General features: G+C 48.9%; 11 protein-coding genes across 11 annotated transcripts; 5 read left to right on the plus strand and 6 right to left on the minus strand.

The window, feature by feature from the left end:
* Positions 1-3: 3 nt before the first annotated feature.
* LTR84_010381 (uncharacterized protein) lies at positions 4-1,827 on the minus strand (the record flags this gene model as incomplete). Its single annotated transcript, XM_064853918.1, has 1 exon — positions 4-1,827. One exon carries the CDS (start codon positions 1,825-1,827, stop codon positions 4-6), a length of 1,824 nt encoding a protein of 607 aa, XP_064700493.1.
* Positions 1,828-4,602: 2,775 nt separating this feature from the next.
* Positions 4,603-6,134, plus strand: LTR84_010382 (uncharacterized protein; the record flags this gene model as incomplete). Its single annotated transcript, XM_064853919.1, has 2 exons — positions 4,603-5,126; positions 5,189-6,134. 2 exons carry the CDS (start codon positions 4,603-4,605, stop codon positions 6,132-6,134), a joined length of 1,470 nt encoding a protein of 489 aa, XP_064700494.1.
* Positions 6,135-7,605: 1,471 nt separating this feature from the next.
* On the minus strand, positions 7,606-9,982 carry LTR84_010383 (uncharacterized protein; the record flags this gene model as incomplete). Its single annotated transcript, XM_064853920.1, has 4 exons — positions 7,606-8,517; positions 8,571-9,571; positions 9,625-9,734; positions 9,786-9,982. The coding sequence occupies 4 exons, from the start codon at positions 9,980-9,982 to the stop codon at positions 7,606-7,608; spliced, it is 2,220 nt and encodes a 739-aa protein (XP_064700495.1).
* A 702-nt stretch (positions 9,983-10,684) lies between these two features.
* Positions 10,685-12,384, plus strand: LTR84_010384 (uncharacterized protein; the record flags this gene model as incomplete). The annotated part of the gene is made up of 3 exons (XM_064853921.1): positions 10,685-11,284; positions 11,350-12,198; positions 12,268-12,384. The coding sequence occupies 3 exons, from the start codon at positions 10,685-10,687 to the stop codon at positions 12,382-12,384; spliced, it is 1,566 nt and encodes a 521-aa protein (XP_064700496.1).
* Positions 12,385-12,452: 68 nt separating this feature from the next.
* On the minus strand, positions 12,453-14,482 carry LTR84_010385 (uncharacterized protein; the record flags this gene model as incomplete). Its single annotated transcript, XM_064853922.1, has 5 exons — positions 12,453-13,417; positions 13,470-13,667; positions 13,723-13,793; positions 13,842-14,019; positions 14,068-14,482. The coding sequence occupies 5 exons, from the start codon at positions 14,480-14,482 to the stop codon at positions 12,453-12,455; spliced, it is 1,827 nt and encodes a 608-aa protein (XP_064700497.1).
* A 1,098-nt stretch (positions 14,483-15,580) lies between these two features.
* On the plus strand, positions 15,581-15,784 carry LTR84_010386 (uncharacterized protein; the record flags this gene model as incomplete). The annotated part of the gene is made up of 1 exon (XM_064853923.1): positions 15,581-15,784. One exon carries the CDS (start codon positions 15,581-15,583, stop codon positions 15,782-15,784), a length of 204 nt encoding a protein of 67 aa, XP_064700498.1.
* Positions 15,785-16,028: 244 nt separating this feature from the next.
* On the minus strand, positions 16,029-16,934 carry LTR84_010387 (uncharacterized protein; the record flags this gene model as incomplete). Its single annotated transcript, XM_064853924.1, has 1 exon — positions 16,029-16,934. One exon carries the CDS (start codon positions 16,932-16,934, stop codon positions 16,029-16,031), a length of 906 nt encoding a protein of 301 aa, XP_064700499.1.
* A 643-nt stretch (positions 16,935-17,577) lies between these two features.
* LTR84_010388 (uncharacterized protein) lies at positions 17,578-19,258 on the plus strand (the record flags this gene model as incomplete). The annotated part of the gene is made up of 6 exons (XM_064853925.1): positions 17,578-17,762; positions 17,829-17,840; positions 17,895-18,346; positions 18,399-18,623; positions 18,673-18,764; positions 18,818-19,258. The coding sequence occupies 6 exons, from the start codon at positions 17,578-17,580 to the stop codon at positions 19,256-19,258; spliced, it is 1,407 nt and encodes a 468-aa protein (XP_064700500.1).
* A 218-nt stretch (positions 19,259-19,476) lies between these two features.
* On the minus strand, positions 19,477-21,379 carry LTR84_010389 (uncharacterized protein; the record flags this gene model as incomplete). The annotated part of the gene is made up of 3 exons (XM_064853926.1): positions 19,477-21,136; positions 21,181-21,226; positions 21,286-21,379. 3 exons carry the CDS (start codon positions 21,377-21,379, stop codon positions 19,477-19,479), a joined length of 1,800 nt encoding a protein of 599 aa, XP_064700501.1.
* Positions 21,380-21,768: 389 nt separating this feature from the next.
* On the plus strand, positions 21,769-22,784 carry LTR84_010390 (uncharacterized protein; the record flags this gene model as incomplete). Its single annotated transcript, XM_064853927.1, has 2 exons — positions 21,769-21,854; positions 21,929-22,784. 2 exons carry the CDS (start codon positions 21,769-21,771, stop codon positions 22,782-22,784), a joined length of 942 nt encoding a protein of 313 aa, XP_064700502.1.
* Positions 22,785-23,409: 625 nt separating this feature from the next.
* Positions 23,410-25,332, minus strand: LTR84_010391 (uncharacterized protein; the record flags this gene model as incomplete). The annotated part of the gene is made up of 1 exon (XM_064853928.1): positions 23,410-25,332. One exon carries the CDS (start codon positions 25,330-25,332, stop codon positions 23,410-23,412), a length of 1,923 nt encoding a protein of 640 aa, XP_064700503.1.
* Positions 25,333-25,946: the final 614 nt, after the last annotated feature.

Raw genomic sequence — 25,946 nt, forward strand, 5'->3', positions numbered from 1 at the left:
GTCTCACTTCTCAGCTGTTCTCTCCAGCTTGATTTTCGTCGCAGATGGCGTCACCGCCACAGCTTTCCCATCCGCATCCACATCGAAGACAAACCGGTTGATAGCAACTCCATCGTAGTACTGGCTAAACGAATCTGTGTTCAGCCAATCGCCGTTTGTCTCGACAAAACCTGTGAAGATCCCGATACCCAGGTCACTTGCGGCGGCGTAAGTACTTAGCTGTGGGCTTGTTGAAGCTCTCAGCGTCACCTGGCCTGGCCCGTCCGATCGGTTGGAGATTGTGGGGAGAAGTCTCGGGACCACACCGACGAAGATCTCCGTCGGGTCAGTGCCATTTGAGATCCAGCCTGACAGGCTAAGGCCTGATACGCTGCCTGGGACGGTCGATTCGTTGAAGGAGACGGTCAGTGAGGAGTTGATCTTGGGATCAGTCGAGACGTAGGTGCCGACGAAGTTGAGGACTGCTTCGGCGGCGGCTTGTGCTTCTAGTGCGGGAATCAACACTTCCGCCACGCTGTCTAGGACTTTGAGTGCTGAACTACTTCGTAGTGTCGCATTCGTCGCACCATCAAGAAGGGAGAAGCCGGCGTCGTACTCGGGGATCAGTACTAGTATACCACCGTATGGTCCAGAATCACCGAGCTTGGTGTAGAGATCGGTGATCTTTCCAGTCGACGGATGGATGTAACGATATATCTCCCATGGTGCACCGACTGCGTAGTTCAAACTTGAGGTAAATGAAGAAGGCTTTATCCATTTGTGAGTTGACGTCTTGGGTAAGAGGGTCGAATTGAGGAGATTGATGCCAAACTTTGACAAGTCGTTTATGGTACTCAGGAGACCACCGGACGGTGTAGTTGGCCCTCCAGCAGTGAACCATTGCGTTGGATCACCAACCACGACGGAACGGTCGATTTCTTCTTTGCTGGTCGGTAAAATGTTACTTGATCGCGATGAATTCATCCCAAGAGGCGTGAAAATTAAATTGCTGTAGATATCATCTATGGGTTTCCCTGCTAGAGCAGAAATCGCCAAACCGAGCATGACAAATCCAGCATTGTTGTAGCTTGGACTGGTCCATGGTAAGAAGTTGGGTGACAAAGAGCTCGCATCCTTGATGATGGCATCGGTAGTGCAGGCAGAAGGATCTGTCCCTGTCCAACATGGACCTAGTTCAGCGATGTTCACAGGGAAGAAGCTGTAAGCATCAACCAGAGCCTCTGGTTTTCCCGCCGCAATGAGGGTTAGGAGGTTGTCAAGGCCAGCGATACCTCCACCTGCGATTCCAGACTGTTGATTGGCAAGAGACCATGCAGTGACACTTTCCCATTGAGTTGTTGCAAGAGGATCCGTTTCTCCAGCGTGTTCTTGGGCGTATTGGCCCAGAATTGGGAAAACATCGCTCAGTGGCGTATTCCATTGTGCTTCGGTCAGCTCTAGCATCCCAGCAAAAACCGTGATGAGTTTTGTCACACTCGCCATTCGATAAATACTATCTGCGTCGACCTCGTTGGTGCCATTGACAGCATTGACGGTCTCTGGAGATGCATAGTGGTATTGTAGTTTTGTCGCAGCAGGATCGTGTAGGGAAAACACGCCAAGAGAGAAAGTGAGATTCTCAACTCCTGAAAGAGATTCGAGACCGGCAGTCTCATTCTGCTTGAGATATCCGTCAAGCGCCGTAGTAAGATTCTTCCAACTTTGAGTCACAATACTTTTGTTACTGCTCAGATCCAGAGGAGCTGGGTAGGTTCCTGTCAGAAAGTCGGCAAGTGCAACCGTGCCATAAAGGCAAAGAAGGGGTAATGTATGCTTCGAGAACTGCATTGCAAGGAGCTTGAGTGAGGATTTGATTTCAAAGCTAATGCTATCCAGAACGCAAAGGTGTGGGTTGTGCCTTATATGTATTCGCGACCGAACACTGTGCCAGGAATTTTAAAATTAGTTCAATAGCCATGCTGAATGGCATTGGGACACAATGACGTCGAAAGTAGTATGATCTCTGCGTATTCGGTCTCAGCCGACCAGGAGGGGCTCTAAATAGCAAAGTTCCTTCCTATAGTGCAAGAACCTCCTGTTGTCAATGGTATGATCGGTGGCTATGGCGATGAATTCGGTAGTGGATAGGCAGAAACATTCCGCCTTTGGTTCAGCTTCCAAGATCATGAGAACCATGAAAGAGATCGGTTTACACCACTAGGCTTGAAATAGATGTTTCCTCCGCTCAGAGGATGCATTGCTATCGATGCCTGGGAAGATCTTTTACTTACCCATTTTAAAACGAGATGATAGGTAGTATGTAAAGGCTACCGCACCTAGTTAGTGACTTGGGTCTGCTATACCAAGTACATCAAGGATCCCCGACGGCAAAAGATTTGGGGGCGAGGCTAAGACCCCAATGTCGTACTATGTTTTGACCGGCTACTTGACCTTGGGATTAGTCACTTGCCTCATCGGGTGGCATGTGCCGCTCCGACGATCTCCCACATGTGCCCTGGGGTAATCCTTAACTGGCAACGGGGGCGCAGACGCAATTCGCCTTCGCTTGGAGGTTTTGCTTGGAGCCTGTTTTGATTTTGAGTCCTTCATGGCGCTCCATGGCTTGTGTATGCGTAGTCTGAGCTTCTCTTCTCAGAAGAATAACGTCAATACTGGTTGGAGCCCAGAAGCGGTTGGACCTCGGGAGGAACAGAACTATGACAATTCGTTGTGGTAAATGGTCGATCAATGGCGATGACGTCTTCGTGCACTGAGCTCGGTCCACCTTGGTTCGAACGTGCACCAAGTATCCTCGATCTCAGTAATGCCATCACACAACCAATCTAGCACACCTTGAATGGCATGTCACATATTCATGATCTACATCATAAATGATATGGATTCTATTCATCAAACTTCATGACATTGGTCGCAGCACTGAGGCAACCATTGCAGCGAATGTCTTCATTGTTTGGTGGATGTCGTGGTCGCAATTGAATCGGTGTATGCTACTGGCTGGTCATCCTTTCAAGGTCAACGGGGTAACTGTGCGTTGTTAACATTCAGTATGGTCATAGGTTTGTTGATTGACCGCACTGAGTCTGCTTAACCAACTGAATATCCTGCAGCCACCTCCTGTGTCAACATCTCCATTTTTATGATGGCCCGACAAGGTAAGCTGGGAACTATGAACGCTTGTGGACTTGACCACCTCATATCATATGCATGAGAGAATCTAAAAAGTCCCCTACCCTCATCTACAACATCGACGTCGAGTTAATCTCTATCTGACCTCATGGGCGTCCACTCTCACAAAATGTTCAGCCCATTTACCTATGTCAGAGAAAATGCCGGTCTTCATGTACCAGGGAAACTGTCTGTCAATTAACAAAGCATAACATTTCAAGTAATGCCAACAACAAGGAGACCTCTCTTCTCTTTGATCCGGGGAGTCAAGCGTCGGGTTTGGTTGGCCTTTCAGTAGCTTTGGCCGGTGCATATTACCAGTGTTGCCCCGGATTAACAAACCCATGTCCTTAGGTCTGTTCTTGTTAAGTTGTGCAGGACAGGAGACCATTTAAGAAAGTATGCCAACAGAAAGACCAAGTTGACAAAGCTGAGCGTTGCTTGATATGCGCCGAGGTTCTGAACTCGTCAATTAACAGGGGTGAGTGATCTTCGGGCTCCTTCCCGAAAGTGCGCTTCGGGCGCGTTCCCGGGCTCCGTATTCAGTGCCAGGTTGAACTTACGCGTTTCGAAGGCAGATCCCATCTCTTCAGTGGTTTTCGTGGGGAATCCAGGGCAATCCGCGCATTAAGATTGCTGCAAACCGCCGTACGATAAGCCCGAACTCCACAAAGTTGATCCTTGGAACGCGGAGAAGAACCATCTGTACTGGGGCCTCCAGAGACAATCGGAATTACCGGGGGCTGCATCTGCCATGTTCGTGTACATTGGAATGTACCACGTTCATCCACCTTCAGATAATCTCAAAGTCGGCGCCTTCTGATCTGGTACTCGGAAACAGCCTAGGCAACATGCATATTGCCTTCCCCTTGGTTGAGCTCTTGCAACAGATTTCAACGTCGATGCTCATAATCAATTGCCGAAATCATGTTGATGGAAATTTCTACGAGGCTCCGTCCCCCTTTTGTTAGTAGGGGTATGTTTCTTGGCCCTTATTTTCCTTCAACGATGCCATAAGCGAGCAACCCTGAGATCTTATCGGACTCAATAGCCGGAGATCTCCACTTAGTGGGAGGCCAACAGATTTTCGGTCTACGGCTCCGCCCCCCGAAGCTTCACTATTCGTCCAACCGGGATTATCGGCAACGATACTTCACATTTTTTCAATGTAACAACCCACGCCATAACTTACTCACAGGGAAGCGACTCGCTGCCCGGTGTACTTCAATCACCGAGACGAGTGACCATCGAGCAGGTCCCCTACAATCACTACCGACATGGAGAAAATATCCACCATTTTCGATATGAAGTGGAACCCAGATTGTCTGTCAACAAAAAATCCCACAAACTACAAAAGTGACCCAATGCCCACAATCCTGGAGTCTTTTCTCCGTTAAGACTTCCCCAGAAAGCTCGGACTTCACTGAAATCGTCAATATGTCTGCCGATCTCAAGCAACGTGACCAGATGTCCGTCCATGGCGACGACATCGAGAAACGATCATCAGAAAAAAATGCTCCCGTTGAACACGATACCACGGACGACATACCGGCAGCAGAAAACTCCGCACTGGTACTGAAACAGGACTTGAGGATAATTCCTCTGTCTGCCGCCATCTACCTGTTATGCTATCTCGACCGCTCCAACATCGGCAATGCGAAGACCCTCAACTCGGAAACCAAGGATGATCTCCTCTCCGACACAAAGATGACGAATTATGAGTACATCATCGCATTGATGGTGTTTTTGATTGCCTATGCCGTCTTCGAAGTCCCCTCGAACTACTTCCTCAAGAAGTTCAAGCCTAGCCGTTGGATTGCCTTCCTTATGGTTTCATGGGGTGCCTGCACGATGGGACTAGGTGGAACCCATAACTATGCTTCCGTGACGGTAGTTCGCTTCTTGCTTGGTGTGTTTGAAGCCGGCTTGTTCCCAGGATTGGTATATTACTTGACGTTCTGGTAAGTAATACAGGGAAATCCCAGCATCGAATGATTGGCCACATGACTAACCTTGTCCACAGGTATCGCAGCGAGGAACGAAGTCTCCGAGTTGCCATCATCCTAGCGAGCGCAACATTGGCCGGTGCGTTTGGTGGAGCCATTGCATTTGGGGTCGGACATATGAACGGGGCCTCTGGCATGAGCGCGTGGAGATGGTTGTTTTTATTGGAGGGACTTCCAAGCATGCTCTCAGCTGTGGCCGTGTGGTTCCTCCTTCCCGACTACCCAGAAGAAGCCTCATGGCTGAGTGCTGAGGAAAAAGCGCTGGCCGTGCGTCGACTGGCGACAGAAGGCTCAAAGGGCAACGCCAAGCCTCTGGACTGGGAGACAGCAAAGGCAACATTGACTGACTGGCGACTTTACGGTCACTATGCGATTTACGTGGGAATCTCGGCACCCTTTTCGTCCCTGTCGTTGTTCACGCCTACTATTACCGCCGGCCTGGGATACACTTCGCTGCGAGCACAACTGATGACTGTGCCACCATACGCAGTTGCTTACGTCGTGACACTCGCGACAGCCTGGTCTGCTGATCATTTCAATGCCCGCTCTCTTCACTCTACAGTATTCAGTACCATTGGTGCGGCTGGGTTCATGGCTTCGGCTCTTCTCCCACCGACAGCATACAAAGAGCGATACGGCTGCCTCATCGTTGCAGCCTCGGGTTCCTTTGCTTGCATCCCACCACTTCTCGGGTGGTTGAGCAGTAACTTGCATTCGACTGCCTCGGTGGGCTTAGCAATCGCGATGAACATCTCTTTCGGTGCCCCTGGTCAAATTGTAGGTGTGTGGATCTACAAAGCCAATGAGAAGACGCGAGGCTACCCTACTGGTCATTGGACGAATGCTGCACTGTTGTTCTTCGTCGCTGCCGGCTGCTTGACATTGAGATTCTACTATAGATGGAGGAACATGAGATTTGTAAATGGAAAAGGAGATGGCATGATCAGAGACTTCACTTATTAGAGTCTTGGAAGGTCCAGCAGATGTTAGGCGCAAGGAAGTGATAGAGGCAGGGTTCGGGATCCTGGTTGCCAACTTGAGAGTTGGTGCAAAGCGAAAATCGCGCCCTGGGTATAAAGAATGAATGTGCTTGCAAATTGCAACGGTTGTCCTTTGATCAATCTTGATAGTCAGGAATTCACGCCCCAAATCAGGCGTACTGTCCGATAAGACACAAACCCGTTCGTCAAGTTTTCATGCTATAAATCCCAAGGTAATTGCCTTCAGTGTCCTCAAAATGCTGCATGAGTGCCATTTCTCCTTCCGGCTGAATCTCCGTCATCTTCTTACCGCCATTTGCGACAATTCTCTGACCATTTGTCAAGACATATTCTCAAGTCTGGAGGACAAAGGAAGCAGACTCACGTCCTCCCACGCATTGATATCATGCACATAGAGGTACAGAACGACTCCCTTCCGACTTTCTCCGTGCCGATTGGCAGCCCATTCCTCTTTGGAGACCCGTGTGATGCCCCCGCCTGGACAGCCTTTGTCTGGAACTTCAAACAATGCGATCTCATTTTCATCCAGTGGCTTTCCATGATGGGTTTCACGGCGTGGGAAACCCCAATTGAAGACCTCGGAGTAGAACTTCTTGGCTATTTAGCAAGAGAGGAGTAGTCATCAGCACCAATGGCCAAAAGCTGAAGTAACGAAAGAACTCATCGATTTATGTCAGAAATCGTGTTAGGCTATTCAGGGGTTGGAAGCACTCTACAATGCTGTGTAAATGAAATGTAGGGACAAGACACTAACCTCGTTGCACATCAGTCGCCAAGACGTTAATCCAGCATGGAGTTCCATCTTTGGGTGGCGTCCAGCAGGTATCAGCCATGGTGTGAGAAGCTTGTAGGGTGGATAATATAGTATTTTTTATTGTGTGATTGAGCGGATAGAATGGATCGTTTGAGAAGACTCCGCAGCAACAGATGACGCGAAGAGCATAACTTTTATACCCCTACGCAAGGATACAATCATTGAGAGCTCTGCGTTCCTTCCATCACGCGTGTCCTGCTGACTTTCGTATTCACGAAGCTCGAACGCCAGGGAAGAGGTTGAACTTCCCCATATTGACCCATGATTGGCTGAGAAGGGATTGCTGCCTGGCGTCGTCACGATTCGACCAATTGGAGTCTTTTTCGTGATCCAAGAAGGTTCGCGACAAGAACGCGAAGTCACGTTGTTACCAGAGACAATCGAGAGTTGAATAGAGCGCAGCATCTTGAAACCTGAAAAGTCCTTGCAAGTTCTGTCAATACGGAGAGTAGCTGAATAGAACTCATAAATGGCTTAGGAAATAATCAAGATCTTATCTCTCGTATCTCTCTAGCTGCGTCCTCTTCAGACAACGTGCAGACCGTCCTCCTCTAGTACGTGTGTACTGCCATCAAAACGCCAAAGTGTAGATATCCGCAATTCAACACATGCCCCAAACTCAATGCTCCAAGCCATAACTCATCGAGCCATTGAGATCTCTGAAATCACCCCTGAGGCTCTCGACTCCCTCAAGTTTCACATGATCAACAAAACCTTTGATTTTTGGAGCCATGACCGATGGTTCGAAACCAAAATGCTTATAAGCGACGGCCCCAGGCAGAGACTTTCCGAATGACTTCATTGAAATACCGGCATCTGCATAACGTTCCCATCCATTGATCGCATATGCTTCGATCACGACAATAGGCTTGCCAGATTTATAGCGCAGAACCGACTCCTTGTATTCCCGAGACTGTTGCTCGAACAGGCGCTGGCATGGGAAACTCACTACTCGGGCGTTAATATTGTATTCCTTTTGAAGCAATTCTCGTGTTTGGACGGTGAAACCCATTTCTGAGCCGATGCCAATCAGAGTGACGTCTGCTGCAGAGTCTTCGATGAAGACATATGCACCTCTTTGGACTCCTTCCCGGCTGGAGTATTGTGGGTATTGTGTGAGGTTTTGGCGCGAGAGGGATATGATGCTCGGAGTCGACGTTGCTTCGATGGCAGTGATGAACGCGCCTGCAACTTCTTCACTATCGCAGGGTCGAATGTATAGAAGATTAGGCATGGCGCGGTAGAGCGCGGGCAGAGCTATAGGCTGATGGGTCGGACCATCCTCTCCTGTGCCAATACTGTCGTGAGTTGCGATGTGGATTTGCTGAAGGCCTTGTAGTGCACCCATTCGAACGGCGGGAGCAGCATAAATGTAAAACATGAAGAATGTACTGGTTACTGGGAGGAAAGTACCCTTGTTGAAAGCGACGAGACCATTAGAGATAGCGCACATCGCATGCTCACGGATGCCGTAATGGATGTATCGACCAGTGTAGTCACCAGTCATGCCACACGCAGCGACAAAATCAGGCTAACACGCTCATCAGTCAAGGGTAATGGGGTTAATGGGCGCCATGTACTCACCGATTGAAAATCTTGTTGCTGTTTGTATGCTAGATTGACCGATGGCGTCAGGTCAGCTGTTCCAATTAGAAAATTCGACGCATTTTCAGCAAGTGAATTGCAAACGATGCCTGCTGACTTCCGCGAGGCTGTAGGTTTGCTGGGAAGTTGATCCTTTGAAGGAATAAATTTAGTCCAATCCTCAGGCATTTTCCCCTGTACTCGGAGTTTGAACTCTTTAGCAAGGGCAGGGTACTGGACTTCATAGTCTTCGACAGTAGTGTTCCACGCGGCCTCGAGCTTTTCACCACGATGTTTGACATCGTCGAAAAAGCTGTAAACATCGTCAGAGATCTCGAAATGTTTCTCAGGGTCCAGCCCAAAGTTCTTTTTAATCTGGGCGACGTCTTGAACTCCAAAAGCAGCACCATGTGCTTTAGCGTTATTGGTTGCAGAGCTACCGATGCCGATAATGGTTCTGATATTGATGAATGTGGGTTTCTGGCTGATTCGAGCGGTTAGTAGGGCCTGTACGATGCCTGTAACATTGTGGTCTCCGTCATAGACGTCGATGACATTCCAGCCACATGCTTGCATCTTCGTGTTGATGTCTTCCGTGCAGGCTACGTCCGCCGAGCCATCGCAGGTGATGTTGTTGTTATCGTAAAGAATCGCCAGATTGTTGAGCTTCCAATGTCCTGCTAGAGATACGGCTTCGAGTCCCACCCCTTCCTGGAGGCACGCATCACCAATCATGCACCAAGTCATATTATCTACCACAGTGTGCCCAGGCCGGTTATATGTCGCACCAAGATGTTTAGTGGCCATAGCGAGACCGACAGCATTCGCTACACCTTGACCGAGTGGACCTGTCGTGACTTCCACTCCTTCGTTCTCAATCTCTGGATGACCAGGAGCAAGAGAGTCGGTGCGATCGGAATGATAGCTCTTGAGCTGTTCCATGGTCATCGACTTGAAGCCCACAAGATGCATAAAGAGATACTGGAAAAGGCAGGTGTGGCCTATAGTAAGGTAAGCCACAGAGGAAAAGCGTCAGCTGGAGTGACTTGTTTACCATTGGACAAAACGAATCTATCCCGATTGAAGTACCCAGCATTGGTAGGAGAGTACTTCATAACATATTTGTACAATGCGATGCCAATAGCAGCCATTCCCATAGCACCACTGAGTGGTTGTTAGTCATAGCTTCTAAGTTTTCTCATGGCGTTTGCTCACCCAGGATGGCCACCTCCGAATTGTTGGCATAGATCTGCAATAAATGCTCTGAAAGTTTTTAGCACGATGTCGTGTTTATCAGTTTGGTCCAGCTGAAGACCACTGATAGCCTCGACGCCATTGATCTTGGTGGGGATAGCTTTGATGGGGAGCTCCCCTGAAGAGATATCCTCGTAATATTCTAAAGATGGCGCCATTTCGTGAAGACCGTCGATAACTGAAGAATTGAAAAAGTAGTGATAGATCTTTAATACTCGATGGACCGCTTGCCATAGGATGCAGTTTTCCTGAACTTCATCTCTTCTTATATCTTATGGAGGCTCGGAAACGTGACTTCGCTTCGAGCCTCGGAAGAGCGATGTTCATCCTCCATGGGACCCATGCTTGACACCGAGATGATGCTGTTCAAACAAGGCAATTGCAGCTGGTACCTAATCACCTATTGACCATGTTCATGGAAGAAGGGCGAGGGGTTTCCCGAGATCTCAAAGAGTCCTGCGGTAATTGAAACCAGAATTCCGGGGCCGGCGTTGCCCAAATCCCCGCATTTGACCTCGACACGAGCAGTGAGCTCGTACCGAACCCGATCCTCAATGTCGGCTTTCTCAGAATTTGCCTCCGGCGATGCGAGAGGATGGCCAAAGGGCACTCCTCGAGGCGAACCTGAAGAACCAACGCGAGTTGTGACCACACGCCTGCCAGTACCACAACGCATGTCGTCAATGAGCTGGTTCGCATTATTGTGTTAGTGTTAATTTGAGAGTGAGTCTTCTCTGCAACATATCAATATATTGTAGAAGTTAAGCCCAATTGGTGCTGCTGTCCACTCCCGAGCATCGTTCTATGGGCGTGTGAAATTGCGTGCATCGGTTCGCAGAGCACTTGATCACATATCGAAAATGACCTTGTCTTCCATAAGCTACCTTCCTGCTCTGCAGTCTTTTCAACCGAACCCCACCAGAAATAAGGCAGATCCAAGTTTGAACAGGTCGAAGAGAAAGAATCCTTCTGATTATGGTTCCCCAAAGCTAGAAAAGCGTGCGAAGGTCCGGACACAGAATTTATCACAAAGTTCCTCTTCGACACCATGGTCTTGCCATTCACCTCCGAAGCTTATTATCGTTCTCGTAGGGCTGCCAGCCCGTGGTAAAAGCTACATCGCCCGCAAGCTTTGCAGATATCTCAACTGGTTGCAGTATGGCACGAGGATATTCAACGTCGGTGATAAACGAAGACATCTGAAAAACTTATATACCCAACATAATGCCAACTTTTTCGACCCCGCCGACCATAAAGCTGCGAAAATTCGAGAGGTGGCAGCGATGGCCACCTTGGAAGAGCTTCTCGATTTTCTGCTACTGGGAGGAGGGTCAGTGGCATTATTCGATGCTACCAACACGACCCTGCCCAGAAGGCGTGCTATCGTCGAACGGGTAAAGCAAAGAACAGGCAGCCAGACTGAAATTCTGTTCTTAGAGAGCCAGTGCTTTGATGAAGAGGTAAGTATTGATAATCCCTCGACGACATGATCCCAAATTTCACAAACTGATTGATCTTTGAATAGCTGCTCGAGTCCAACATGATGTTGAAGCTTTCTGGACCAGACTATAAGGGCCATGATCCGAAAGCATCGCTTGCAGATTTTAAAGAGAGAGTATCGATGTACTCAAAGAAGTATACTTCACTTGGTAGTGCCGAGGAGTCACTCGGTTGGTCCTTCTGCCAGATGATTGACGTTGGGCGGAAGTTTGTGATGCACAACATCCAAGGCTATCTAGCCTTCAAAACCGTCCAGTACATCCAGAATTTCCACTTGCAGCCTCGTCAGATTTGGTTGTCGCGAAGAGGGGAGTCAGCAGACGACGCGCTTGAGATAGAAACCTTGGACCCTGAACTAAGCGAGCGAGGCAGAGAGTACGCAACTGCGTTGGCCACTTTCATTCACAAACATAGGACCAAGGGGTATGAGCAAAAGCCTTCATCGGCGGTATACTCCATCACACATGGGCAAGCGACATCATGTCCGACTTCCTCCCCCAAGTTCCAGATCTGGACATCGCGGACAGCACGCAGTCGCCAGACCTCATCTGGCTTTGCGAGATCGGAATATTTGGTCAAGCATCTCCATATGCTAGACTCGTTCAACGGTCAAGAAAGCACGGGAGATCATCACGAGTCAGGCTCCAGCACTTCAAAAGTCTTGTCGCTTCCGGACGATAATCAAGAAAGTCACAGTGAGATCGCTCACCGTATTCAGTGGATGATCTTGGAGCTTGAGAGACTACATGACCATGTACTTCTCATCGCCGGTGTCGCTGTCCTTCGGGTTCTGCTGGCATATTTTCGCGATGTGAGTCAAATACAGTTGGGCAGGCTCGAGATCCCTTTACATACACTGTACCTTTTGGAACCAGTAAGTCACATTCCATTCCATTCATTAGTATTGCTGTGAACTGTGCGACTAAATTTATTTTAACATCAGAAACCTTATGGCATTGAGCTTAGAGAGTTTAAGTGGGACTCGATCGATGGTGATTTCCACGAGGTCCACCAAAAGAGCAAAAATGACCCAGTGCAAAGCCGTGAGCTTGGATGCTAGCTATGGTTTCGATCGTGTAATCCATTGTTCTAGCACATAGACCGAACGATCAACTGACCAGGAACACATCAAAGCTTGGTCTCCTGCCTTTGAGCAATCGTGTTTGTTACTTGCTTCTCAACTGGAGACCGATTAACTGCTAGTTTATGTTCTTCAGGTGCAGTCCATCGGTCTCCCCATATTCCACTTTTCCCTGGTGCCATGATACCGTTGGGGTCCAATGCATTCTTGATAGTATTATGCATTTTCAGAAGTGCTCCGTTGTTATAATTATAGGTTGCCATGACTTGATCTTGTAGAGCCAGGTGGGTCCGATACTCACCCATTCCAAGCTTAGCACCCTCCTCAACAAGTTCTTGCATCATACCTCTCGCGCGAGCTCGGGAATCTGCATCATAGCGATCATAAATAATCATGACGATATGATGCATCTCACGAGCGCCCGGACAAAACGTCGGGAAGTAGTCGAACCCCCATTTCTCGTGAAGCCTCTTAGTCATGTTGTATTGCTTGACAGCATCGTCACCAGTGATCGGGCTAATGGGACTGAAGGCCGTATGAGAGCCATTTGGCAGCCACATTACCCAGTCGAGCTCACGCAGATCAGGCGTCCCTGAGTAGATCTTGACTCGGCTCCGAAGATAGGATTCAGGTGGTGTATCTTCGGGATATGTAAGTTTCGCCCCCGGAATCTTGTAGAACTCATCCTTGATTACTTGAATATGAGCTTTGCGGACAACTTCTGGCCCATAGACGCAGAAGTACAGTATCCACCTAAAACTGCCCATCCAAAGCTTAGGAACGATCACATCTTCAATGCGATCGTGAGGGATCGGACCATCACCATCCCAGAACGATTTACGGTCTCCATAGACACTCGCTTCCTGCATAATATGTCGCAGGTGAGGGACATTCGAGATAATGTTGTTGATTTTGAGGGGCCTCATAATTTCGACAATCTGATGCAGGTCATCCTCACGCGGGAAAGTAATCTGTAGTGTTTGATGACCACCGGGATCTGGCATTAACCAGACTTGGAGCACACGTCAGTAGGGAGATATACTCATATGACAGAGTTTGCTTACAGCCCATCTTTGTGACTATACCGTAGTTCGATTGGGAGAAGATTCCATCGGCATAAGGCCCGAACCCGTAGGGAAACAACTGCCAAGTATTTGCGCTACCATGTTCTGTTGTTGCATCAGGTAAGGCGCCCATTCCTGTGCGAACCAATTCGCCATTTGGTAGGATAATTTCCATACCACAGTGCATACCGAAGTGATCTGTAAGTTTTCAGCACTGCAACTACACTAAACAAATATTGCGATCAGGGCCTACCTCCATAAGGAGTATACCCGACTCCACGGTCTAAGGCGTTTCCGATAACACTTCCCCCACCCAGATCAGGTCTGCAAATATGTGAGCTTGTCTTTGTAGCTCACCAGGACGATACTTACACGTCTACCCACAAGTTTTTGCCGGATTTCTGGATTTCGTCGTATAAGGTATAGTAAGATACGCCAGGCTCAAGCAGACAGAACGCATTCTTCTCGTTCAACTCCAAGACTTTGTTCATTCGCTTTCCCATATCGACGATAACAGAACCTTTCACTCGAGCAGAAGCGCCGCCATAGCCTAAGGATCATCAATATCAGTTAGAAATGCAGTAGAGAGGTCGCTCACCGAGGTTTCGTCCCATAGAGATAGGATAGATTGGGATCGACCATTTGTTTGCCCAGACCACCACTGATTGAACTTGCTCAACGCTGCCTGGAGCGCATACGGCACTGTTGGTGAAATAGTCATCTGAGTCCAGCGTGTATGCATCATGCGACAAGGGGCGGTGTAGATACCATCCATCGTCCAATGGACCGTCAAACAGTTGAACGTCTCCATCCACGAGAGTTCTTAGTTCCTCAATTCCATCCAGATAATCATTTCTGGATACTCCCGGTGGCAGCACTGGTAGATCTGTAGGTGGTTCTGTTCTTGGTCGTACGGATGACGTTGTAGCATTCTTGATGAATTTCTGTTTGACGCTGTCTGCATACTCGGTGACTTTACCAGGGATTCCTGGAGCATACTGTGGCTGGCTCATCTTTAGCAATCACAATGTCAGAAGAGATAGCTTTCAGATTCTTAAGCCGCAAGGATGGACTCTTTAGTTTTTGAGAGACGAAATTCCCTGGGACTGGGGTCTCCAAGCCGCTGAGTCCGTTTCGATGGCCTATTACCTACTGAGGCTCAGTTGAAACTATCAGTAAGGCCGATGGAATGCATCGGTCTCGAATTGCCTGCTGCGGGGATGGGAATTACATGGTAAATAGTGTGGGTGAAATGTGGTGGCGCTGGAGAACGGGGCGCCCACCCCACAGTTCGCCTCCCCCCGCCTATATCTAAGATGCCGGAGGCCAAAGTGGAGGTTCCTGGTATCTGACCGTGTCATTATTCTTTGCCATTGTAGTAACGTGGAAGAAGTATGGCAGTCTTTTTCTTTGGCTTCTTCTAAGTCGGAAAACAGTATAGGCTTCTTTATATCGTACGTTCTAATGGGATCCTACTTGTACAACCTTTCCAAGTCCAAATTCGGTTGGTGGTATCCGTGACAAGACACACCCCTCGGCATGTGGGGATGATCCGTCAGATCAGGAAGGTTGTCCAAATGAGGCCCCCATCGTTGCGACAGAGCTCTTAGGCAGAGGCGTGAATCGGAATTCTTCATTTCAGTCCCGATGCTTTGGCAGCCGTTGTCGCCCGGCTGCGGCTGCATGCGCATATCTATCATTCCACCAGGTACAATCTCGCGCCAACATTGCGGTGCGAGATCTTCGGCATGTAGATTCGAATCACTAATTTTTGGGATCACTGGCGTCATGATGAGGAGCGCCACAGTCCAGAAAGCCCCACCTCCCACCCTACCGTTGAGCGGCGAAAAAATTATGAAGCATTTATGGATGCAGAACAGACCTCGAGAATGTCCCCTATTGGTGGTAGAGCACCAAAACTTGACATTCTTATGCATGTGAGCAGGATTTTGAAGGTACAGACATGGCATCCATTGCTTAAATCGATTCAATCGAGGACGACTAGTTGATCCTTCCGCCGGATGTGTCAACAGCAACTTTTTGTAGAGTCCTTCAAAGCTATTGTGACCGTGGTTGGTTCCGACAACGTGCAGATATGCACACGTGAAACCATGAAGCCCGATGAGGAGGGCCACGACTACAGTCCCCTAAAGGAGCATGGCCTATCCTACATCATGGAGAAGGATACCTTTCTGGCAGGAGCAGTTGTATCGCCGGGTTCCATCAAACTCGTTAACGAATATCTGACACCACTATTACCCGTCTCTAAGGGACGAAGCTTTGGTATGCTCTTCTACTGCCTGGGCCTTATTTAATTGGCTTCTAACGTTTCGGTAGGCTATGGAGGAGCAGCTCCCCGCGTTAGAGGTAGCATTGTACTTGATATGGGGAAGGGTGAACAAAGTTATCGAAGTCAAGGATCGAGACTGCACCTGTCTTCTAGAACCAGGAGTTTCATTATTTGGCACTCTATGAATATCTGCAGAACAATGGGCATACTGGTGTCTGGATTGACAACCCCGATCTGAGTAAAAGACTACTATTTATACCATTTCCAGTCTACCAAGCGCCCACAATCCCCGCAACAGGGATGTCGATACCCGTTGTATAACTTGCAGCATCGCTGAGCAAGTAAACATAAGCACCACCCAGCTCCTTTGGCTCTGCCAACCTCGGCATGCCACCATAATACTTGGTTTTCAAAGCCCAATCCGGGGACTGGTCCACGAAATAAGTCATGGCTGTCTTCACAAAACCAGGACTGATACTGTTGACACGGATACCGTGCTCTGCCCACTCCATCGCTAAGGTATGCGTCATGTTCCGCACGGCGGCTTTCGTGGCGCCGTAGGGCGCGGACGGAGCAGCACGGTTCGGTCGGTGGGACGTCATGGAGGCCGTGAAGACGATTGAACCCTTGATCCCCAGCTCGATGAACTTCTTCGCGGCGATGGTCGCGCAGAAATATGCACCGAAGACATTCAGATTGAACAATTTCTCGAGCTGTGGGCGATCGAAATCGAGTGCTGGCTGGTGTTTTGTCATGCCTGCATTTGCGACGAGACCGTCGATGCGACCTGTTTCGGAGACGATGGCATCTATTGCATTGGTGATACTGATTTCATTGGTGACGTCGCATCGAAGATATCGTAATCGCCCATGGTGGGATTTCTGGATCGCTGTGAACTCTTCGCTGGGCTCCAGCAGATCGAGCGAGTATACCACCGAGGCAGCATTTGCGAGGCATACTTCGGCAATACCGAGACCGATACCACGATTAGCCCCAGTGATCGCTATTACTTTATGCTCCAAGGTCACTCTCCAGTGATGGTCGGCGCCTGGGAGGGTGGATATTGTTGCTGATTCTGTTGACGTCTGGCTGCTTTTCAGTGCACTGAGTCCATTGACAGTATTCTCTTGGGCCACTGGAGTGACAAGCGTGCTTTCGATCGCAATAGGAGACATTTTCTTGGGTCGCCTAACAATAACTCTTCTGTGGGCCGGAAATGAACCTAGATAAGACATGAAACGAGGACTGAAGGAACTGTTGCTCGTAGAGTGCAAATTAATTCAAGAAATGGCTTAGAATATTGAGCTTTCCAGTATTTATGAGCATTCGCAGAGAGTTTGGCCAAAGACTGGCTTTCATATGACCAAGTTAGACGTCGATGCGATCCAACCACCAACTCAGAGGGAGAGCAGGGGTCGGCAAATGAGGAGGCTTCGCGTCGAGCCAGAAATCGCTCAAGCCCGCATCATACCCCAGTGTTCGCCCACAAATCATGAGAAGATGCGGGGAACTGAGATTGAAGCGAGAGCTCGCTTATCGCATCGAGATATTTCCGGCAATTGCATCTCCCGTAGAGTGCTCGCTCTCATATCTGGTTGGCAGGAATTGCATGGACACGAACAATGCTCGTTTGAGGGCCCCCGGGTTGCCCCAGACGTCTCTTCCTGAACATCACTTGCCCGTCTTCAACAAATGCCTTGCCAGGCAACTATATGAAGTCCATCAGTCCGCCATGCAGAGACTACTCAACCTCAACTCCGATCAGCATTAACAGAAAGCCGCCACCACATCTTGTGATAAGAGGAAAACTTCGCCACCATGACCTACGCCACACAAGCCGAACATAAAGCCGACCTTGGGGTTGACGAGGTAGAGAGCAATGAAGTCGAACAAGTACGTGCCGGTGGAATCACCTTCACTAAGGAGGAAGAAGAGAAGTTGGTCCGGAAGATTGATTTGTTTCTCCTGCCGACCATCTGGCTGATGTATCTTCTCTCGTACATGTGAGTATTCTTCCAATAGCTCGAACACTCAGGAAAATTCAAGAGGCTAATGCAGTCTTACACTAGGGACCGCACCAAGTGAGAGGAATCTAAAAGGATTGTTTAACCAGCCCATTTCTAACAATTTAATAGCATCGGAAATGCCAAAATCGCCGGAATGGCTCATGATTTGGAACTATCTTCTAGCCAATATTCTGTGGCACTGGTGGTTTTCTTTGTCGGATACGTCATCTTCGAGGCTCCAAGCAATATGATCCTCGTTCGAAGCCGTCCATCTCGCTACTTGCCGGCAATCATGGCCGTCTGGGGCTGCCTGACCTGCGCGATGGCTGCAATCAAGACGTACCATCATCTCATTATTCTTCGTATCTTCGTCGGTATTTTGGAAGCAGGCTTTGCCCCTGGCATTCTTCTCATCATCTCCTCGTGGTACAAGCGAACAGAGCAGTCTAAGCGATTTGCGGTGTTCATCAGTGCTGCTATCCTCTCCGGAGCGTTCGGTGGCCTTCTAGCTGGCGCGATCACAGGCGGCTTGGAGGGAGCCCATGGGCTCCGAGGCTGGAGATGGCTTTTCATCGTTGAAGGTGTGTCCTCTTGTATTCCTCTATGATACAACATTGTTGATCGTGCAATCAGGTGTTGCAACAATTGGCTGGGCTGGTATCTCGGGGTTTATCCTTCTTGACTTTCCTGCCACGTCGACAAGATTGACCGAGCGCGAACGTGCAATCGCCATTGCCCGGCTCCTTGACGAAGGGGTCACAGTCAGATCGGAGGATGGACCAAAAACCTCCAAAGCCAAGTCTTTCTGGTTAGCCTTGAAGGACTGGAGAACTTGGGGCTTTATACTGGGATATATGGGTAGGTTGGCGCTCAACACCGCACTAGTTTCGTCACTAACCTATGCCAGTTATCGTTGGATCTTCGACACTGAGCTATTTTTATCCTACCTTGGTACATAATTTGGGGTATACTTCAACAGTCCAGGCACAGTATATGACGGTCAGTGAACCTCGCAGCGAGTATTTTGTATCATGCTCATGTTCTTACCACAGGTCCCCATCTACGCAGTTGCATTCGTCTGCACGGCTGTGACTGGATACTTTGCAGATCGCATCCCAACATGGAGAGGAGTCGTTATATCCAGCTGGCTGACGTTTTCAATGATCACCTCGATCGTCGTGTGCCTAATTCGAAACTTTACTGCTCGATATGCACTACTTGTTTTGATGGCGGCAGGATTGTGGGCCTCGAACGCACTTTCCCTTTCTTTCGCTTCATCGACATTTGGATCAATGGAACCAGAAGTCCGAGCTGTTGCATTGGCGTTGGTAAACGCAATGGGAAACCTCGCTCAAATATATGGAGCATACCTGTTCCCTTCGTCAGACAGCCCTCAGTACACCATGGGCTTCGGCGTGATCTCTGGTCTCCTAGGATTTGGAGTGATTGTATACATCGTGATGCATATACTGGTCAGAAAGGGAAAGGCGTGAATGGGTCAATGCATGCAGAAATGTCAAAACTTGCCGAAAGATCAGTCACTTAGGTAAATTCCTTCCACATTGCTCGCAAATCATCCACCAGCGATTTCGGAGAAAATCTACAATTATCCATAGATAGTTGCAGAATTTCAATAAAAGCTTCTTGTTGTGTGGCTGTTCGTAAACATTGACCAGCTGCTCTAGTCAGTGAAGATTCAAACGAATAAAATTCAATACTTACCACCAAATAAACACTGGAAACTAATAAAGGCTGATGCAGGGTCACTGGCGTGTGGAGCCTTAGCTAGACCACAGATCGTCTTTGACGCATCTCTGAGGATGTTTTGACATTCGTGATAGGAAGACAAACTCCCCGCAGAGGGCTTGTTGAGCGAAATAAGGATCTTGGCAAGGCAGTATGATTGAATCGCTGCAGCGTGGGAAGGTGGGTGAATCCAGATCGACTCGAATACTTCGTCAGAGTCCGAGGCACTGATTATAGGTTGATAGGACTTTGGAAGTGCAGCAAACCACTCTTCTAAGGTCTGAAGCAGAACATTACCTTCCTCGAGTCTCTTACCTAGATCTTGTGATTCGGCAGCCTCTTTGGATGCATAGGAGATTGCCTTTGCCAACAAGTAAACAACTCTTGTCGCAAGCTCATCTGAATTCAGGTGTGCTAATGGTTTTTTGGGCCTCCAAATTGTCAGGGTACGTCTTCGTTCCCGTATTGCTGCCCAGATATCTTGTCTCACCCAAGCCCACCAAACTGCTTCTCGGATGCCCCGCGATTCCCCATCATTGTCTTGGGACCGTTGTATCCAGAAAGCACCACGAAGATGTCTATCCCATTCATCTCTTGAGCCATCGAACATCTCATAGGTACTGATCATGATGGCTGTGGCAAGTATTTCCGAGCTTCGGGTATAACTTGGTAGTTGCATTGATCTCGCCAGATAACCTAATGTCTCATAATAGTACTGAGTGGCAGCTTGCCTGTGGGTTTTATGGGAATCGAAAAATTCTCTTGTTCCACCAGAGGTTGGTGACATATTGGAAACAGTGTGTATCGTGTCCAATGATACGTGTCTGGCAGCGACCGCAAGAAGTGCCTTCATCAAGCCAATATTTCTCAGTGCTAGATGTGGGACAACATTGCCGAAGTGCTTAGACGGGTCAAACAAGTCAAGAACAGGAGCCACCTCTCTGACATAGTGTTGCATATAAAGAGCTTCATCGGCTTGGAGAATAATGGGTTCTTGAGTGTTCCAGGCAGGGTTCAAATTGTTGGTAACTTTCGTAAGGTCTTGCACGGCTGCGATATGGGTCTCAGGTTGTGTCCCAGTTCCTGGACCTACGTTACCGGAGTCCACGTTGGTTTGGGCGATCTGGGAAATGCTAGGTCTTCGAGACAGACTTCTTGGGTCAAAATTCCACTGGGTGTCTTGATTCAAGAACGAGTGTTTGTCCAGATTGTCCAACGCATCCTGGGCGAGAAGATCATACCATTGGAAAGGTGCAGTTCCAGGAGACACAGCCGAAGAAAACGTGAAAGAAGAGGTGTCAAAATCTGCAAAAGGTGTGCCATTTGAAAACATTCCATTATCGACAAATAGCTCCTGGCTGGTCGATGCTATGTCGACTACAGGTTCATTGCCTTCAGACAAAGCCTGCAAGGCCTGGAAACCATTCCCGTCGTGGTAAAGCTCAACTGCCTGGTCCTCAGTATTCTCAGAAGAAGCATCGCTAGACTGGTCATGGTCCTCTGAAGCATTGAGAGTGTCCAGAACTGACGGGTCCAGAGCCGCCTCGGCAGGATGCTGATCCGGAGCTACACCGGAGTTCACGTCACTGTGAACATTCCCAGGAGGGCGCGTACCAAGCTCATGGCTAAAGGTACAATCACGAGAAGCTTTGATACACCTTCCACACACAGGCCGACCTTCATCACACTTGACTCGGCGCTGGCGGCACGTGAGGCTAATTTTCACAGTCAGCTAGAATGCCGGAAAAGTGACCCGTGTAGCGAGCATACCAACCTGTAGAAGTGCGCAAGCCGCGAGCACGAGATTGGCGCGGTTTCTGGACGCGGTGAGGCGCAAGCACTCCAGTTGCTACTTTATCGGCCGCCATAGGTTTTGGAACTGCGTGAACAAGAACAAAAGCGAGAGATGGCACAGGAAGAAACGTTCGCATCGAGGAAGGAGCGAAGAGTTTAAACCCGAATGCGGGGTAAGTTCCACAGTTCCCTTTGCTCGTAACGAGGTAATGGCCACCCCTGTTGACACTCAGCCTCGGCCAAGGAGGTTTTCCTGCCTCCACAGCAAGGCACGGATTTGCCATAAGACTTGGCCTGAATAGATCGTCGAATATCATCTGACTTGTTCTGTACATACCTAAGTAGTTTCCATTTCAAGTCACCAGAAAACTTTCAAGACAATATTACTTGTCTTAATGTTCCCAGTCTTCTAACTACCTAGTAAGATCAATATGACCTCAGGTGAAGCAATACTCCAGTCAACATGATCTACGCACCCAGACAGAACAAGACACTGCAAATCCTCCAAGCTGCAGCGACAGGAGGCTATGGAGTACTTGCAGCCATCGCGTAAGCACATTAGACCCCAATATTTCTCGAAGAGCTGCCCTTGAACACCCGTGCTCACCCATCATTCGTTACAGCTACAATGTCGAACACATAACAGCGCTCGTCCGCGCCGCCGAAGCAAAACGCTCGCCTTTGATCCTGCTGCTATTCCCGTCGACACTGACCCAATTACCATCATTGGTCTGGGCGGCGTCGGCGGCGGCGAAAACTGCCACTGTTCCGATATCAGTGCACATCGATCATGCACAGGATGAACAGCAGATCAGATACGCCGTTGAGTCGTTGCCGATTGATTCCATCATGGTCGATATGAGCCACTACGATCTTGCTGAGAACCTTAGCAAGACCAGGGAATTGACGGCCTTCTGTCATGCCAAAGGTATTGCGGTCGAGGCTGAGAGCGGGCGGATTAATGGTGGCGAGGATGGGATTGCGGACACTGGCAATCTAGAGGGTATGTGGTGTGATCTAGACTGTGGCAAACACATGGCTTCCCCGGTTAAAATCGTGGTGCCAAATGCTAAGTCTAGAACAGCACTACTCACAACGCCAAAAGACGTGGAAGACTTCCTAGCCACGGAGATCGACATGCTGGCGCCCTCCGTGGGCAACATACACGGCGACTACGGCCCTCAGGGCCCACAGCTGGACTTTCAACGGCTCAGCGATATCGCGAAACAGCTTGACGGCCGGGCTAGCTTGGTGTTGCATGGGACCAATGATTTCTCGCCCGAGTTGATGAGAGACTGTATCCGAGCTGGGGTCACGAAGGTCAACGTTAATAAATTGCTATTGGAGACTTGGAATGTGTATTTACGGGACCATGCGAAGGAAAGGACTCTGACACAGTTGATCGACGAAGGAATCCGAGTGCTACAGGCGGACGTGGAGATGTGGATGGATATTATCGGGAGTAGTGGGCGGGCATAGCCAGATACTTAACTGCTCAAGCTAGTGCCGATCGACATGTTTCTTCTCACAAGAAGATCTGGATCTGATTTAGCTCTGATTCGGTACAGGGAACGGTCAGCAAGGAGCCTCCATACGGTTTCTTCGTCAACGACTACGGGAGCATACTCCAGAGGGAGGGCTTGGCTGCCTGCTTGATAGGCCAGGCAGGTGCTGAAAAGAATGTGGGGAGAAAGAACAGGTAGAGACACAGCACAGCTTACAAGCTGGGGAGTGCGGTGTGGTTGCTTAGATCTCAGCAGAAGAAGGCGTAGTCGGGGGTCAATGGCCGTTGAGACTTTGATATTGTCCACTCAGTGAACGACCTATCTGAAAACATACCCGTAGTTTAGAGCTCATGCCTAAATCAACGACTTGAAGTGATGTCTATCGTGCACTCATAATGGCTTCGTCTGATGGCGTATCTTTGCAAGGACACGAGAATTGATAAGGTATCCATCTATGTCAATCGTTTGCTAGCCATGTCGTGTGAGATGTGAATCCAAACTGGTCATGAGACTTATCAATTCAGCACCCAGCGCATTCTCCCAATGAATCATAGAAGAGCCGTTGGGAAGAAGCAGCCACAAGCCCTCAAGACTCTTCGTCAGCTAGTCGTCCATTTCTTCCAATGTTTCCCACCACAACACTTCATTTCAGCAAAACATTGACCTGCTTTGTCGTCTCTCTCATGAGGTCTTGCGCGAGTCCAAACACGGATATCCCTGTAAGCGGCGCCATCATCCAGGCTAGATAGATTGGGCATGGATTTTCTCTCCCACTCTCCAAATTTGAGATCTAGCGTCCTTGGGCCAATCACTCTTGCTCCATAGATGAATTTCCACATTTCACCTGTAAAGGTAGAGATATCGTCAGCCGATGTCGGAGGGTGGAAGCTGACCTCTTTGTCAGATTCAGGGTCGCGATCCCAGAAGTACGAATTCAGCACGTATTTTGTGTCTGGAAGGGAATCCAGCTCCCTAGAGTCAAAAGCCCCGCCGCAGGAATTCCGAGCCATGGCATCACACTTTTCGTATATTACGGCTCTTGTGGTGAAGTTGGTATCTTTCTCTTTGTTTTTGTTCTTGTTTAGAGTCCTTTCTTCATTGTCATCCTCGTCATCCTCGTCATATTCTTCGTCATCTTCGTAGTCCTCGTCATCTTCAGCCTCGTCTTCAGGAAATTGAGTGAACCTATTCACTACCGACAAGAAAGGCAAACCACTGTCGAGGTAGATCTCCAAAGTGTCCAAGTTCATTTTGACTATCTCTTCCAGGATTGGCAGATAATCATTGACGCTGGGTTTCTTTGATTTGCGCTTGAGGTCAAAAGTCAGCGACTTGAGATTAGGACAGTTTGTCCTAATTGAGCGAAGATCTTCTAAAGACATGACTTTCGGCCCTGATGGGTCCATCATTTCTTCACGCTCATGGAGTTGCAACGAGACCAATGAGCGTCCGTGATGGTCCAAAATCGTTTGCAAGGAGACCTTGCCCATCCATGACCAAAGACTCAACTTTGTAAGAGGTGCGCAGTTGGCAATATATCTCTGCACTGCTGCAGCAGTTTCTGGCGGACATGTATGTGGTGACAAATTTAGGCTGACATGCTCGAGACTGGGAAGAAGATTCGCTGCACACTCAAAATATGAGGACGAGAGAGCCCCACGGCTGCACTTGAAACTCACAAGCGATGCACAATCAACATATTTTGACCAGTATTCGACCGTAGCTTGTGACAATTCCCAACCATCCAATGTCAGATGTCGAAGTTTGGAATGCTTTGGTTTCCGCGGAACATCCCCTGATTCAGGTTCGCGGTGTTCACCTATGAGGGAGACATACTCCAAGTTAGGTGCTTGAGAGATAATGAGTCTGTAGTCGAAAGTGCTCAAGACATCATCCGTTCCATATCTCCTCACTGCAAAGGTCTGTAGGCAGGTTGCCTTCCTCAATGCCTTTGCTGCGAGCTCAGCTCGTACTGTATCTCCATCGTGTGCGATCTGAGGAACGTTGATACGAGAGATTCTCAGCTGCGCTTTGGGATGATATTTCTCTAGGGCTTCGACGATACCCGCTGAAGGTGCCACGACCCACTTCCATATCAGTACCTTGATATTTGCAGCTTTACTCAAGATGTCGATGAGTTCCCTATCAGCTTCTGGAAGGAATTTCCACTCCCACAAATCATGTGTGCGAGACTCGACTGTCAACACTCGGACCCGCTTGAGAAGTACGGGATCTTTGCAACTAACGTTGGACTGGAGAAGCTTGAAAGATGCGGGCTGGTTAGGCTGAGCGGGAACAAATTTCTTGCGTGCGACAAACCAGGTGCTCTGGTCATCGGACCAGTTGATACTGGTGCGGTGGTACTTGACTAATTTTACAGCCGAGTGAAAGTAACTGTTGACCAGGGCTAAAGATGAAAGAGTTCTTGGAGATTCATCGTTGACATAGTGGAAGATCTCTGAGACGATCTCCAATTCGAGATCTGTGATCCGGAGAGTGGGCTGTTGGGTTTCGGTAGCCATTCTGGTCAAAATTGTGGAAAATCAAATGAGGTGAAAGGTGTGTGAGATTGATGTGACCATCAAAACGAGAGGATAGTGGAATGAATTATATCCCAGGTTGATCAACAGGGAGGAACGACGTTTGAGAAGCCCCATGTCGGTAAGCAGGCTGAGTGACAGGCAGGAGGGGGCTAAAATGAGGTACGGCAGATGATTTGGCAACAAAAGTCTTGGCAGTCGCGTCACAAGTCGCGTCGAGCTAGGCTAGGCAACACGATATCCCGTGACCTTAAGTGGTTGTGGACTTCGAATACCCTCGCACCTCAGCCTTGTGGTGAAATGTAGATCGTGAAGCCTTTTAACGATCAAGTCAATTCCAGTAGTTCCCATAGAGTAGTGAGGAGGCAGTTATAGGGAAGTGGGCGATATGTTCCTAGGGTAGGTCGCATCCAGGCTAAAAACCCACAGCCTACCCCGACACTCCTCCAGGTCATCGTGCCAGTGCAGCGCAACCCCCCAGATATTCACTAGCAACTCACCACCAAATTCATTTCTCACCATTCCGCCATATATCTTTCGGTCCCAGAAATTCGGTCACCAACCCACCTCAGCCTGACACGCAAAAGCAAGTCAAT

The sequence above is a fragment of the Exophiala bonariae genome (genome assembly GCF_035927105.1).
Source record: "Exophiala bonariae strain CCFEE 5792 chromosome Unknown scaffold_42, whole genome shotgun sequence".
NCBI lineage: Eukaryota > Fungi > Ascomycota > Eurotiomycetes > Chaetothyriales > Herpotrichiellaceae > Exophiala > Exophiala bonariae.